Here is a 16,292-nt window from a genome sequence, read left to right on the forward strand (position 1 = left end):
CGGGAGGGGACATTCCCTCTGTGGGGGCGCTCCCTCTCCCAGTGATGGTTCGGGGATTGTTTGCAGGGGTACCTGGAACTCACTGTCACGGGCACAGCCAGGCTGTTCCTTGGGAGCCTCTCTTTGGGCCTCTTATCTTGGTGGCCTTGAGGCACAGGGGAGGGACATGCCAGGCCCTCTCACGGCCAGAGCATACGGAGCACACCTCCCCTGACACTGGCCTGGCTTTCCAGGGCCATGGTCAAGCCAGATGTGGACGGTGAGACGCTGCTTCTGGGGTCTGGCGAGAAATGACGATTCTGGTGCTTTCCCTTCCAAGAGCCTAGTTGCTGGGAGGTGTTGTCATGGAAACAAGGCCCTGGGAGGCAGGTGGGGAACCCCCCTCCGCTTTCCCTGATGTTCCGCTTCCTGAGTCTGAGGAGCAGGGAGAAGTCCCAGCCCTCCCCACTGCTGCCCTCCCCCTGGGAGGCCCCTTCTCATTGCTCCAGCCGGACGTGGGGACACGCAGGTGTTTCCAGGGTTGTGAGTGCCCTCCGTGGCCCCCGTCACGCAGGCCCCCGGGCCTTTGTCTCCACATCTCCCTTCAGACTAGCTCAGGCTGGTCCCATCCCTCTTCAGGGCTGTCACCCTGACTTCAGCAGGACAGCTGATGCTCTGGCCGGTGAAAACTGTGCCACTGTTCATGGTGAGGAATGGGGGGCGGGGGAGCTCTCGGGGCGAGGGCTGAGAAGGCTGGTTGGACTGTCAGGAATGAGTCCTGCCCCTGGAAACCGGCCGCACCGAGTGGATTTCTTTCTCCAAGCGGCACACCCTCGTTTCCTTGCTCTTCCTCATACTCTCCAAAGGCCCCCAAACCCAGGGCCCTTTCCCCTCATTTCTATGGTGAATAGCTTTTCATTTTTAAGAGGCAACTCAAATAGAACATTCTCTGCAGGCCCCCTTGACCCCACCCCACGAAAGGGTGTGACTTTTCTCTGGGTTCTAAAGCCATTTGCATTAATCAGAGCACTTTTATGTCTCGTGGTCATTTCTTTGCATGCAGGGAAGTTCATGGGGATGTTGTCTTTTGTGTCCCCAAAGCTTGCATAAAGCCAGCACAGTAGTAAGCATCTGGGACCCATTTAGTGGATGAATGGATAAAGTTCTGCCCGGAGAGTCTTCGTGGAGGAGCTGGGGTCTGGGGGAGTCTTTGAAGGAAGCCAAGGAACGAGTTTCAGGGTCTGGGAGAAACGAATTTGAAATGAGGAAAAGTGGCCAGAGGGAGCCAGGGAGGGAACGAGCCAGAGGGGATCGAGGGGACGGGGACCCCAGCGTCGTCTGGAGCAGGGCTCTGAGATGAAGGCTCCGCCACAGGGGCCCTGGCACATAGTAGGTCTTTCGTGACCTGAACAGCAGAAAGTGGTCACCTTCACTGGGTGCGGACAGGACCCTGTCTGGTGCTTGTGAACATATAGGAGCGTGGCCTTCTGCAGGTGGCATCCGGACCAGGGCGCTGAGGGCAGGGAGAAGGGGACGAAGTCTCCCGGGTGTCCCACTGTAAGGGGTTGTGAGGCTGTTTGCCAGGGTCCGGGAAGGGCAATGGCGAACAGCCTCTGGAGTCAGCTGACGGTGTGATGGACATGATGCCCAGCCCCTCTGAGGAGGCGGCGGCCAGTGAATTCAGGATGGACAAGGCCTTTAAAGCTTCTGTCCCACTCCAGTCTTTGTCGCAAGAAAGGTCCTCTGGGATTGGACAACCAAGCTGGTCTCTGTCCCACGCACCATGTGAGGATGTTTGGGCCACGCCTTGACCGGCAGACTGTCATCCTGCTGGGTAGCCTGTGCTGCCAACCCAGGGGCGAGTCTGCGAGCCCAGGGGCTGTCACATACCCGCTGTGACTGAGCTCCTCCTGCCATCTTGACGGGCAGAAGTGTCAGCTCCGTTAACAGCTGAGAGCACCGAGGCTCTCAGGTCCCACCTGGGGCACCCTGGTGTGCCAGTGGGGCACGTTGCAAACTCAGCTGTCTGTTGTTCCAGAAAACTCCACAGCCAGTGTGAGCGAGGCAGAAAGGAAGGCCCAAGTCTACTACCGTGCATGCATGAATGAAACCAGGATCGAGGAGCTCAAGGCCAAGCCCCTGATGGAGCTGATCGAGAAGGTGAGTTCCTCGGGCAGACTTTGCTGGCTCTCCTGCCCACGTCACCTGCCTGCCCCTTGGCTCCCCACCCCGCTCTCAGCTACACAGGGGCCTGGCCACCTCACACCTCCAGCCACCTCGCCCAGCCAGACTATAGACCCTGTCGGGGCTGTCAGTGTGTGTATGCACGTATCTCTGCGTGGGTGGGGATACTGTGTGTGTGTTAGTGGGGAGATGTGTGCCAGCATCTGTTGTGGATGTCTGTCACATGTATGTGTGTCTCTCTGTGCATCTGTGTGTGGGACAGGGGCCATATTTACAGGATAAATGTTTCTCTACGTTGCTGCTTCCTTTTCCTCAGAAAGCGTGTTTGTGCTTGAGGAGGGGTATGTTGTAGAAAGACTAACAGAAAGTCTTGGACCAGAAGCAGGGGCCTCCCCTTCCTCCTGCAGGGGAGGAGTCTTTCTTCCTGGGCACCTCCCACTTGGCCTTGGATGGACTCCGAGGGGGTGCCGCTCAAGGCTGGCCAGGCTGCCTGGCGCACACGGAAGGGTGGCCGTGGATGTTTTCTGACTGTCTTGTGCTCCCTCGAGGCCTTGCCTCCTAGCTTGGCTCTGGGAAGGCATCGCAGCAAGAGTGGGAGCTGTGAGCACTGGGGACCGTACAGTCCTCTCTGGCACAGGCCCCACCTGCCAGCTTATGCTGAGCCAGAGAGGACCAAGGAGATTTAAAAAATCCCAACTCTGAGAGAAACTAGAGCCCATAGCTTATCAACCTTTTGAAAAATATGGAGCCTTTTTTTTCCGTAGACATGATTGAATTTATGTTTTACTAGGAATTACATCCATGTGCTTCAGTATTCAAAAAGAGACGGGCTGGCCCCGTGGCCGAGTGGTTAAGTTCGCACGCCCCACTTCATTGGCTTGGGGTTCACAGGTTTGGATGCTGGGTGCGGACCTGGCACTGCTCGTCAAGCCATGCTGTGGTGGCATCCCGCGTAGAAGAACTAGAAGGACTTACAACTAGGATCCATCTATGTCCTGGGGCTTCGGGGAGAAAAAAACCCTCAAAACAAAAAGTGGACAATCTACGGGAAGTCTCCTTCCCATCCCCGTCCGCAGCCGTCCAGGGAGCAGCCGCCGTGTAGATTCATGGCTCACTCATCTCAGATAAGTCTTTGCTCCATCCAGTATCTCCTGCTCACTGTGCAGAAACCCCTAATGAAGACTGTCCCTTTCGTGTGCTGTTGAGGCTCAGAGAGGTCAGATGCCTGCTTCAGTATCACAGAGCAAGTCAGCCACAGAAGCAGAATTCGCACCCGGATGTCCCCACCACCTCCTCACCTCCCTGTTCCCTCTCCCCCCCCGCAGCTCGGGGGCTGGAACATCACAGGTCCCTGGGACAAGGACAACTTCCAGGACACCCTGCAGGTGGTCACCTCCCACTACCGCACCTCACCCTTCTTCTCCGTCTACGTCAGCGCCGACTCCAAGAATTCCAACAGCAATGTGATCCAGGTGAGCTGGGCTGGGACCCCAGGAAGAGGAAGGACCCTGACCTCATGGCCTCCTGAGTTTAGCACGCGCTGGGGTGGGGGAGACTTGCCCTGGGCGCGGGCTTCTGGTTTCTGAGCCTAGGTTCTTTCTGGAGGCTCCCAGCCGTGAGATTTTTAAGGACAAGAAGCTATGAAAGGGGGAGCTGCCGTCCTTGGGGACGTGGGCCCACAGCAGCGCAGATGAATCTTTGGGGTTCTGATGGTCACTGTGGGCTCCAGGACAGCTGGAGCCGCCTTCCGGTCCCTCCACCTCCACCTGCAGCCTTTGTGGCTCATCCTGGAATGGCTTTGAGTCCATCTCTTCCTGCCAGAGCCTGCCCCAGACGGAGCGTCAGCACACCCAAGGGAGCCTCTGCACTGGTCTCCCACCCTCGGACGCAGAAGTGAGAAACCCAGGCTGGGGGTCAGGAAGCCTGGGTTCCCACCCGTCTCTGCCACTCACTCACTGTGTGATCTTGGTCAAATGCCTAAACCTCTCTGAGCTGCCGTTTCCTTGTCAATCAAACGAACTGTAACAACACCTGCTCTAAGTATGTCAGGTGTGGCCTTAGGCTCTGAGTGTAGCTGTCAGGAATTGACCCTCCCTTACCTGCCCTCAGCAAGCTTTTTACTGGCACCCTCTCCTTGAGTCGTCCTTCCAGCTCTGAAGGGTAGATGTTATTTCACCTATTTTCCCGATGAAGAAGCTGCAGATCAAAAAGGTTTGGTACCTTGACCAAGGTTATACAGCATGTGAGTGGCTCTTAACCACTGCGGCATCTTGGGAAGCGTTGAACGAAATAGAGGTGGTCTGCCAAGGCTGGGAGGTGTTTAAGAGGAGGGTGGCTCTGTCCGGCCCCTCAGAAGGGCCCAGAATCCCTGGGCTGAGCACGTGTGTGGGCAAGAAGGCAGCCCCCATGTGTCTGTCGCCTCCCCAGTGGGCCCGTCCCAGAAGTGGCCTCAGGTGCCAGCTTGTGCTCCTGCTGGGACCCGAGCTGGTCCTGTGCCATGTGCCAGCCGTCCCCAGGGCAGGCAGGGCCGTGCAGCGTGCATGTGCCACCGGAGATTCCCTCTCACTCCCGCCCGTCTCTCCAGGTGGACCAGTCCGGCCTGGGCTTACCCTCAAGGGACTATTACCTGAACAAAACAGAAAATGAGAAGGTGAGTATACCTCTTCAGGGGGAGTGGCTCCTGCACCCAGCCCACCTCTCGCCACGGCTCACCAGCCTCAGTGTCCCCTCAGTGTCCCCCCTGTGCAGGTCTTTGAAGCTAGAGGAGTACAGAAGTGTCACTTACCTGAGGGGTGATAGGCAGTCCTCGCCAGGTGAGGGGGCCCCCAGGCTGGCTGTTTCACATTCTGGCATCGTGGGCACAATAGGAAGGGGACAGGTGTCATTTGTACCCATTCAAGATCAAAGCAGCGATAGCCACCACCATTTGTGGATGGTAGGCCTTTTCTGTCCATCACCTCTGGCCATCCCAGTAACCCTGCCAGTACTGAACGTCTCTGAACTTCATTCACCTCATCTGTCACCCAGGTATTATTTTTACCTTGCCTTCTCCAAAGGAGGGAATAAGGCTCAGAGATGCTGAGTGACCTGCTCAAGGTCACACAGCCAGTGAGTAGTGAGGCTGAGATTCACATCCAGATCCACTCACTCCAAAGCCTGTGACTCCCCCAGGCTGCCTCTCGTGATGTCCAGGGGAGACCTTGCCTGAGGTTCCTCATCTGTCCACTCATTTTTCCACCAACTTGTACTGAGCAAGCGTGTACGAAGTGCCTGATGCTGGGGAGGTAGCGGTGAATGGGACTGGCGTGGTCCTGCCCTGCGGGGCCGAGTCTAGGAGGGGAGGCAGATGTTAATTAACTAACCACCCATTAGGGGCGTAATGACTAATTGTGATAAGTGAGGGGTGAGAAAGGCTCAGAAAGCCTAGCACAGGACCTGATTCAGGTCTGGGGCACGGTGCAGGAGGGCGGTTCAGAAAAGGTGCGTTCCAGGAGCTGAGAGATGGCCCCGTTGCTGGCTTTCATGTGATGAGCGTTCAGGAGGGAGTGGGCTGGGACAGAGGGGCCCGTGGACTTGATCCTGAGGGCCGTGGGAGCCAGCGAAGAGGTGCAGCATTGAAATCATTCTGGAAGCTGTTTCCAGCAGGTCTCCTGGGGGAAGTGCCCAGCCCTCCCACTCCCCACGCTCGGTGCAGCTGGCCCTGCCCCACCCTGCTGCCCTTGTCCAGTGGCCAGTGAGTGACAGCCACTGACAGACTGGGGACGGTGGGTCCCACAGGTGCTGACGGGATACCTGAACTACATGGTCCAGCTGGGGAAGCTGCTGGGCGGAGGGGACGAGGACAACATCCGGCCCCAGATGCAGCAGATCCTGGACTTTGAGACGGCTCTGGCCAACATCACCATCCCCCAGGAGAAGCGCCGGGACGAGGAGCTCATCTACCACAAAGTGACGGCGGCCGAGCTGCAGGTACCTTGGACGAGGGCTGGCGCGGAGGCTGGGACAGCCTCAGGGCTTTGGGACATAGGGCACGGCGCTGGAGGTTTTCACACCCACTTCATCAGATCCTCAGAGCCACCATATGAAACAGGGATGGTTGTTATGCCCGGTTCACAGATGGAAAAACTGAGGCTCAGAGAGGCAGAGTTACCTACTGAAGGCCACACAGCTAGTGACTCCAGAGCTGATCTCTTGCCCTACCCTGGGCTGCTTTGCTGTAACAGCATTTACCTGGGGAGATTCTCTGGTCGTGATAACAATAGCTCACATTACTGGGCATTTCTAGTCTCTCAAGCACCAAACACATCAAACCTGGTGCACAGCCAACAATAAATGTGAGGCGTGGGTTCTGTTGTCACTTCTCCGTTTCCAAGCCGGGAGGTTAGGTGACGTGTTCAAGGCCTCGAGGCTCCTGAGTGGCGGGGAAGCTGGGCGCTGGACTCAGGCTTCGCTTGCTGAAGCTCTGCTCTTCATCACGTGCCCTGTGACCTCCTGGAGGTGTAATGGAATTGGGATCAGAATTGCGATGCTCTCTGTAGCTGGGGGTAACCCATCTGAGAAGCCGGCGTCCCCTCTGTAGGTCAGCATCTGCCACGGGCTGCGTCCTGGTGGCTGCTTAGGACTTGAGGGTGGCGAGTTGATTGCTGGCCAGTTCCTTCTTTTCAGTTCTTGGGGTGTTGGTGTCCAGGCTTATCCCAGGCCCCCGGGATTGCTGAAGAACTAGCAGCTGGCCTCGGTTTCTCTTCCTGTTTCCTGCCATCGCCCAGGGATGCTTGCTGGGCCTTGCTCCCCCGCTGGGGAAGATGCCTGGGCCACTTGTGCTGGGGCTCTACCAAAATGTCTCCTCCCCCCGTCTCCACCCTCTGACCAGCTGAGTCCTGCCCATCCACTAGGGCTGGCTCGTTTCCTTCTCCTTTCAGGAGGAACATCTAAGCCCCCACCCCGTTCCTCCCTCTGACAAGTGTATAGGGGCTACCTTGGGGCCTTGCCGTTGATGTGTGCTTCCAGGCCATTGGGGCCACCGACGAGGGAACAGTCCCAAACTTCTTGCTGAGAGCTTTGGGCAAGAGATGCAGAGTGCTGGGGCCCCGGGTGGGCCAAGCCAGGGAAGATGAGTCTAAGGAATGAGTGAGCAGTAGCCGGGCAGACCCCGTGTCCCAAGGGAGGTGCAGCCCACGCAGAGGCTGGGGATGTGGGCACGAGAGCCTCCTTCTGGGTGCCAGCTGCCCTTCAGGTCCCCAGAGGAGCTGGCATCAGGCGGAGTGGTGCCGGGAAGGTTGTTATGGAGACCAGCAGCCTGTGCTGGGCACCATCTGGTGCTGTTTTTCCGCTCTGAGGCCGGGAGGTCACAGGAGATGCCGTTTGTGCAGCATGATTTGGTTTGCTCCAGATGCCCAGTTCTTAGCCCGAGAGGGGCCCCAGCGGTCGCTCAGCCCCCCATAGTGGTCATGATGCCACTGGCTACCACAAAAGTGGAGAAGGCACAGTAGCCCTGGGCATACTGGCCCCAGCATGGCTTCCAGACTCTACCCCGGGTGTCTGAACACCATTGCTTTGCCCTGTTCTTCCAAGAGAAGAAAGGACTTCCTCCCTCCCGGCTGCAGAGCTGCCAGCCGCCGGGAGCGTGTGAGCTCTGGGCTTGGAGTCAGAAGACTGCTCCAGCCCAGCCCCGCCCGAGCCGTGTGACCTTGGACAAGTCACATAAGCCCTCTCCTGGAGCCCTTGGCTCCCTTCCTTGTAAATGGGGCTGTTTGCTCATTCACACCAGCTCTGTTCCAGAACACAAGACACGTGAGAGGCAGCCTCTCATACGGCACAGTGGTCTGAACTTTCCGTCTTTTGAGAACAAGTTGAAAACTATGGAGTGTCCCCCAAAAGAAATGGGCATAGGTACATATAAAAAGAAATATGTCTAACATTTAAAGAGGTCCTGGCCCCCTGAAGCCCGGTGTCCTAGATAGGAGTCCTGGCTGCCCTGCCCATGGGGTTGCGACAGGGTGAGATGAGGCACAGGATGAGATTCCATTTTGTCAACTGACATGCACAATTCAAATATAGTATAGTGATCATTATCAGGGTTGTTCCATTGTTATTGTGATGCTAGCCCATGTCTCCAGCACTAAACCAATTTGATCCATTCCACCTTTGCACAGAGAATGCCTTGTTGTTTCCTGGTATCTGGAAATTTGATTTTATTCCCATATTCCAGGTGACTCGGGGGAAGATGCTGTAGCCTTCACAGTGTGGTTCTAGGCTAGCCCCGCCAGAATACAGAGTGGTTCCCGGCTAGACCCCGGCAGAGTCTGAATTCAGAGCCATCAATCAGACGTTGTTCCATTGCTTCTCTGAGGGCCTGAGGACCTTTCCATTCCTCTCTAGAACCTTCCACACCAAAAGCTGTTTGAGAGTGAGCCCCAGCCTCTGCTCTCAATTCTCCAGCTGGGATAAAGCCTGATAGCATCTTTCTTTTCTCTCCCACTTTGCAAGCCTATTGAGCTGGCTGGTTCACGACCAGCAGTACTCTGGCTGCGGGTGTGGAAAATAGAGCTCATCGCTGTGCCCCAAAGGATTTGAGTCACAAGTGGAATGTCCTTGTTGGTTAAAACAGCCGTCTCCATGGAGACGGACCTAGGCACATGTGTTTAAGTTAGGCATTCGCTGAAGCAATAAAGATTGAAAATATGAAAATTCTGGTATTCAACACGTACCTTATCTCACAGTTGTGGGAATTTAGCTGCACAGAACACCGGCTCTCCCTAAAGGAACAGGCCTGCGCGTTAAGTACAAGGATTTATCACCGCCTGATATCTGTGCCCTGATCAGAGTTCCAGTCGCCTGCAGTTTATGATGCTCTCGTTAATCTTATCAGCAATGACATTTTGTAAACTTGGCGAATTTCCCTGGGGTCTTTGCCAGCAGGTCATGCAGGCAGCTGGCTCTAAGTGTTGAGCCCTATTTGACCATCTCACCTGCACACCCCCACCTTCTGAGCCACAGAAATGTTAAGGGGAGCCCCAGAGTTACCTGCCCAAGGGGCTCCCGCCAGGAAGAGAGGGAGAGCAGATAGACTGGGGAGAAAAGAAACCCAACTTTATTAACAAGCCATCCCCTCGAAGCATGGAGCAGCCACCCCTGGGAGGGGGGATCGTTGTCCCCGTTTTAGAGAAAGACTACGAAATGGCCTGAGATCCCAGAAGTGATTCATGGTGGGAACTCCGATCCAGGTCTTCTGACTGCAAGACGGGGCTCTTCCCAGCTTATCTCGCTGCTGGGCAGGCAGGGATATGCTGGAGCCTGCTGGGCCCGGCTCTTCCCACCGCTGTGGGTAGTTTGCAACAGGCCATGGTAGGAATACAGATCAGCCCCTGCCCTTGCGAGCTGGTTGTTAAAGTTTACCAATACACCGCTGGCTGCAGGCCCTGCCTTCCTCTGTCCTTTGAGGTCCTTCTTTCCCAGCAGCTGGGTTGTCCGTTAAAACCAGAGAGACTAATGCGCCCGTGTTTTAGACCCGCACGTCACCAGTTAATTGTGTGACATCAGGAAAGTCATCTTAGCGCATCTGCAAATTCAGCATCTGTCAAGTGGGAGGTTTCTGTGGCTGCCTCTCTCCCTGAGGGCATCATAGGTATTTGCCAGCAGGTTATAGATTCCTCTGAGGTTATAGATTGATTTTAAGTTATTGATTAATCTTCCCGTATGAAGGCCATTTATAATGCATCTCTCACTTCCTTTATTTCTCTTGCATTTTGCCCTTTTTCAAGGGAACAGAGGATAGAATTTGGAATCAGACAGGCCCAGGACCTCTCTTAGGAGAGCTTGAGCAATGATTATACTAGCTAATCAGCGATTATAACAACTCACGTTGATTGAGTGCTTGGTAAATGCCAGAGGCCATTCTAAGTGATTGACAGGTACAGGCATTTTTGCTGTAACACAGTGTATGTAGTCTCGAAAAACCTTCCATTCTGTAAAATTACAGAACTAAAAATAACAGAACATATGGGAAATCGAGGACCAAAGCAGGCCATGCAAAATTTGTTCAGCTTTGCTTGAGGCCGTTATGCTAAGTGAAATAAGCCAGTCACAAAAAGACAAATACTGTATGTTCCACTTACATAAGGTTCCTAGAACAGTTGAATGCATAGAAACAGAAAGAAGGGTGGTTACCTAGGGCTGAGGCGGGGGTGGAGGCTGAGGGGGAGTAATTGCTTAATAGGTACAAAGTTTCAGTTTTACAAGATGAAATCTGTGGATGGATGGGGTGATGGTTGCACAACGATGTGAATGTGCTTAACGCCAATGAACTGTGCACTTAAAAATGGTGAGGATGGTAAATTTCATGTGTATTTTACCATAATTTTTAAAAAGTTGTGCAACTTCGTTGCCCAGCATGGCTGAAGGCTGCCTCGTGGGAAGTGGAGACCTGAGACCCTACAGACAGACGGGAGCTCTGGGCAGCCCACCCTACGGGCAGTCCCACAGCAAGGGCAAGCTGCCAGAAGCTGAGAGTTATGCAAAGCTGGCATGTGCCTCTTTGGGGAGGGAGCCCCAGTGAGGGGCTCATTTGAAATTATCTTAAAATAGAACTGACCACTTCCTGTGTGTGCGTCAGCTGAGCCGAGGGCTTTTCCTTTCTGGCTGAAGCTTCTCATCCTACTCTTGCTTTCCCAGCTCCATCCCGAGAAAATCCCCTGTGGACCAAAGCAGTTTACACACCGTACGGCTCTCGTTCTCGAATTTACCAATCGTATAGAAGACCAGTCATATAGAAGCAACTCGTGTTACAGAAACACGTGTTGAGTAGAACAGACAGGATGAGCTCGTTAATCCTCACACTAACCCTGTGAAGTGGGTTCTCTTGTCATGATGATCCCCACTTTTCAGATGAGATCCTGAGGCACGGAGGGCTTTATCAGCTTACTCAAGTTCTGCAGCTGGGAAGTAAGAGAGCTGGAACGTGAACCCAGGCAGTCTGGCTCCGGATTCTAGAGGCTTATTCATCACAGGCCCATCTGAGGCTCAGTTTCTCATCAGGAAACTGGGGATACTAGTACCTACTGCCGAGGCTCGTCGTGAAGTCTGCTTGCGTGCGGTGGCACCTGGCCCAGGAGGGCCTTGATGAACAATAGCTCCTCCAGCTCTCATTCCTCCTATTCCGTCCAGTTCTATTTCAAGTTCAGGTTCGGTGTATGGCTCCTTAGAGTTCTATCTACAGCATCTCCGACAAAAGCCAGCCGGCTCAGTTTGACATCTGCCAGTGCACGCCGGACAGCTCCCAGCTCTTTGCTCTGGCCAGTGGTGGAAGGCCCTGGAGACCTGGGCTCTGAGGAGAATCCCCGCCCAAGTCACACCGTCCTCTTCCCTTCCAGGCCTTGGCGCCCGCCATCAACTGGCTGCCCTTCCTCAACTCCATCTTCCACCCCGTGGAGATCAATGAATCCGAGCCTATCGTCGTCTACGACAAGGAGTACCTTGGGCAGGTCTCCACCCTCATCAACACCACCGACAAGTGGTAAGGGGCCCCAGGCAGCCTTTGGGGTCGCACATTGCTGCCCTCTTCTCAGGCAGGGTAGGGTCTGGTGGAGGGATGGCAGACGGACTCAGGACGTGGGCCCTGCAGCTGGCTTTTACAACAGGCGGCAGGGCCCCTCCACCTGCCAGCCTGTCGCCTCGGGCAAGTTTCTTACGTGTCTCAGACTCCTTTTCCTCACGGTACAATGGGGATCCATCAGACAGCGCCTGCTGGGTAGGGCTGCTGTGAGAATCGAGTGAAATAATCCCTGTGAGGTGTTTTAACATAATGCCTACACGGAATGGGACTCAGTAAATGTTAGCTAATATTTTTAGTTAATACTTAAGGGTTTTTTTCAAATTTCAAAGATTTGTTCTAGAAATTTTTGAGAACTATATAAAAAAATTAAAATTACCCAAAACACTACTGTTGATCTTATGGGACGTGTGTGTGTGTTGGTGAGTGTGCATATGTAGAAAGACAGCGTGTATATGAAAAAGATGAATTTTCTAATACATGGTTCCTTTTTTCCCCATTATTGTGACTGCATGTATTTTCTGCTCTCCCCTTGACCTTCATCATAGGCATTTTCCCCATGTCATCCAAATCCTCTGCATAGCTCCTTTTTCATGGCTACATAGTATTCTACTGAATATAAACATGATTGTTCACTCACTCCTTCCCCTGTTGTCGGATGTTTAGGTTGGTTCCAGTTTGAGGCTAGATGTTCACTTCAGTGAACAGCTCTTTGTGCTAAGATGACTTCTGTGCAAAGGTGACAACAGCCACAGATAGTTCTCTGTGCCCTGGGGGCGAGGGCAGTGAGGCTCTCCTTCCTGGAGACCTTGGCCTGGCTGCCAGGGCTTCCTTTCCTGCCCCTCTGATTCTTAGGGCCCCTCTCCAATCTCTGGCCATCTGGCTGGGCATCTCCAGCCCCCTCCTTGCTCAGTAGCACACACCATCCAGGGTGTGTCTCCATGCTGCTGCTTCGCAGTTTCTAGACAAAAGCAGCAAGGCAACCAGCATTTATTGAGCACTTGTGGTGTACGTGTCACTGCACTAGCCACTGAGGGGTTTTCAACAGAAGGCCCAAGCCCCACCCTTGAAGAGCTAAGGTCCCATGTGCTTAGAGAGCAGTAACCAGCCAAACTGGGGCAGGTGGGGAGGGAGTCTGGGGGCAGAAGGCCCGGTCTGAGCACCCCCTAGAGGCCTTTTGGGGATGTCCTACGACGCTCCAGCCCCAGGGCGCCTCTGAGCCTGCCTGGTCTCCTCTTCCCCCAGCTTGCTGAACAACTACATGATCTGGAACCTGGTGCGGAAGACAAGCTCCTTCCTCGATCAGCGCTTTCAGGACGCCGACGAGAAGTTCATGGAAGTCATGTACGGGACCAAGAAGGTGAGCCTGTGATGTGCATTCCCATTCAAGTGCTGACCACCTACTGTGTGCCAGGTCCTGGGCTGGGGGCTGGTGCGACCACCGTACCCTCCAGGGCCGTGGAACTCGTGAGGGAGGTAGAAAAAGGCAGAGAATGAAGAGGGTGCCGAAAGGGTTTGCCCAGCTGTCCCTGGGCTCACAGCCAGCGGGGGGTGGACAGAAGCTTCCAGGAAGAGGTGATTACACCAAGTCTTAGAGATTAAAGAGGAGTTTTAGCGACTTAGCTGATTTATAGCAAAAGGAAGCTTCTGTTCTCTCCTTTCTGACTCCTCCTTGGTGGCGATGATGATAAATGCTTCCTTGTACAACTCGTGTGATCTTCACATACTGTGAGGTGGGTACCATCATCATTCCCTTTTACATAGGGTGCCCCCAGTACTGCTTCTTCAGACACAGAGAGATGGCTGTGTGGAGTGTGCACCTGCAGTGTTGCTCACCCACCGGGGTCCAGATAAGCAAACTGAGGCTCAGGGCGGTAAAGGGATTTCCCAAGTCACCCGGCAAGGAAACAGCCAAGCTCAAGTTCAGAGCTAGGTCTGGATGATGAGGACTCTTCAGCCCTTTCAGCTACTCACTAATGACAATGATAATAATAGAAGATATTGTTATCAGATGTTTGCCTTTTATAGGCATTATCTCACCAAGTTCCTACAATAGCTCTGTATGCTAGGAATTATTCTCGTCGTCCCATTTTACAGATGAGGAAACCGAGGCTCAGTGAGGGGAGGGGACTTGTCCGAAGTTGCACAGCTCGTCAGTGGCGAGTGGGCTCTCAAACCCAGCACCTCAGATTCCACAGCCCAGACCCCCAAGTCTGCACCACTCAGCCTCTGCTCTGAGGAACCAGAAGTCAAAACTGAGCCTCCTGGGGGTCGCCAGGGCCTGGGGGCGGTGGGGGCGGAGGGCAATGGGGAGTTGTTTAATGGATATAGAGTTTCAGATTTGTAAGATGGAAAGTTCTGGAGATTGGTTGCACAACAGTGTAAATACACTTAACGCCACTGAACTCAACACTGAAAGTGGTTAGGATGGTAAATCTTACATACATTTTACCACGATTATAAATAGGCAGATGGATCGATGGAGCTCCTCCCTGGGGCCAGGCTCCAAGTGTGGGGTGCTGCTCTGACTAATGAGATGCTGAGGGCTGGTGGGGCACAGGGCAGGGCAGCTGGGAGACCCCCGAGGCAGGACGCTCTGAGCCAGGGGTCGCTGGGTGCCCCAGGGCTGAGAGGCAGATGCTGCTGCTCATCCGTTCCTTATTCTCCAGCCCTCCCCAACCCCCACCACGGCTGCCTCTGGGCCCAGGCCAGGCCCGTCCAGTTGTGTCCAGCACACCTCAAAGCCTCGTCCCCGCCGTGTGACCGTAGGTAGTCCTTGTACCTCTCTGAGCCTCAGTGTCCTCATCTGTTGTGTAGGATCATCCCTGACCTCATCTCAGAGGACCTTTGGGAATGGCCTCCATTCGGGAAAAGACTTTTAGTTTGTCAAGCTGAGCAGGGCATCCAGTTGCCCATCCTTGTAGGGAGGGAACGTAACTTACGGAAACAGCATGGAATTTTGGGTCAGAAGATCTGAGTTTGAAATGCTTCTTCTAAGCACCCAGCCTTGGGCAAGTCACTTAATGGGAGCAGGGGACTCAGTCTTCCCGTCTGTAAAAAGGGGTAACTAATCCCTGCCCTGCTTACCGGAGGGTCATCTTGGATTACACGAGGGGACCCCGCAAAGTCTGTTCTAAGGGCTGCAGCGCGCCACGCCAGCCACTGGTCGTCAGTTACCATCCATTTACGATTTGAGAGTTCCCAGGGGAGGACGGCGCCTCCGCTGGGAAACCCCTCTCCCCCACTCTGATCTTAGAGCTCCTTGTGTGACAGTGAAGAAGAGGGAAAAATACGGCCAGTGCAGGGTGGACGAGGCTGGCCGGCCACCTACTCCTTGTCCCCGCCTTGGCTCATAGCTCAGCCCTGAGAGGAGTGCTCCCTGATGCTTGCTTCTTGCTCGGACTTTCTCGTCGTCCTGTAGCCCCTGCAGGGACTTCATGACTTGGAGGCAGCGAGGGTGGCCTTTTGGAGGGAAGACAGTGGATTCCAACTTCCTGGGTTCAGATCCCACCTCAGCCACTTACTCTCTGGGTGATCCCTTTGGGCAAGTGCTTTAACTGCTCAGTGCCTCAGTTTCTTTATCTGCAAAAAGAAGCATGAGAGTCCCTGCCTCGTAGGGTTATCAGGAGGATTCCATGGGAGAGGGCCCATCACACGCTCAATAAACATGTGCCACTATGGCTGCCATTGCTGTTACGTGTCCACCTCTCCCGCTGTGCGTTCTGGGCTTCCCCTACGGAGCCGTTTGAGAGTGAGGCCCGCGTACCATTCGTCTCTAGATTCTGAAGCCCTCGCACAGTCAGGGTGCAGAGGAGCTGCTCAGAGCACTGGATTCATGAATTAATGAACGCATGTGTGAACGAATGGGTTTGTCCAGAGAATCTCCTGGGAAGACAATGAAGAAGGATCGGTCCATGATCCGGCCTCACAGGCTGGAGCCGCCATGGGGCCCAGGGGTTAGAATCCCCCGGTCCTGACCTTCTGCCGGGTCGGCCTCTCCAGATCCCGGTGCAGCCTGTGTCCAGCCGCAGGCTTCACAGCTGAGGAAGGGCGGGTGGGGTCGGGGGAAGGGGAGGGTATTCAAGTGGACACATGGTGGGAAGCTTAAAAGAACGTGAGCAACTAGCTAGAGAAGGCTGAGTGCCTTTCCTTCTCCCTTTCTGCCTTCTTGCCTGGAAGAAATGTTTTTAAGGTGCAGTTTACATACGATAAACGTGTACGTTAAGTACACAGTTCAGTGAGATTTGACAAATGAAATCGCCGTATAACCACGACCCCATCAAGACAGAGAACATTTCCATCCCCTATTTACCCAGCATCCTCTGAGCGGGAGGTTCCTCGTGCTGCTCTCCCACCGGGCCCCTACCCTGCCCCCCGAGGTGGGTGTGGATGGGAGTAGACAGATCATACGCCATGTGCTCGTTTGTGTCAGGCTTCTCTTGCTCAACATAATGTCTGCGAAATCCATCCATGTTGCGGATGTCAGGCTTTCTTTCCTTTTTGTTGTCAAGTGGTGTGCTGTTGTATAAAAATACCCCATTTTGGGGCCGGCCCGGTGGCGCAGCAGTTAAGTTTGCATGTT

General features: G+C 54.4%; 1 protein-coding gene across 4 annotated transcripts in view; it reads left to right on the forward strand.

Annotated features, from left to right (window-relative positions):
- The window catches only part of ECE1 (endothelin converting enzyme 1), a 104,139-nt gene that overhangs the window by 73,758 nt on the left and 14,089 nt on the right, over nt 1-16,292 (forward strand). For all 4 annotated transcript variants that reach the window (XM_070599864.1, XM_070599853.1, XM_070599859.1 and 1 more), the window contains 6 exons: nt 2,018-2,139; nt 3,489-3,635; nt 4,748-4,813; nt 5,941-6,132; nt 11,532-11,674; nt 12,956-13,070. In XM_070599864.1, the coding sequence (XP_070455965.1) occupies nt 2,018-2,139; nt 3,489-3,635; nt 4,748-4,813; nt 5,941-6,132; nt 11,532-11,674; nt 12,956-13,070 (785 nt within the window). The remainder of the gene's footprint in view (nt 1-2,017; nt 2,140-3,488; nt 3,636-4,747; nt 4,814-5,940; nt 6,133-11,531; nt 11,675-12,955; nt 13,071-16,292) is intronic.

This window comes from Equus przewalskii, chromosome 2 (assembly GCF_037783145.1).
Source record: "Equus przewalskii isolate Varuska chromosome 2, EquPr2, whole genome shotgun sequence".
Lineage (NCBI taxonomy): Eukaryota > Metazoa > Chordata > Mammalia > Perissodactyla > Equidae > Equus > Equus przewalskii.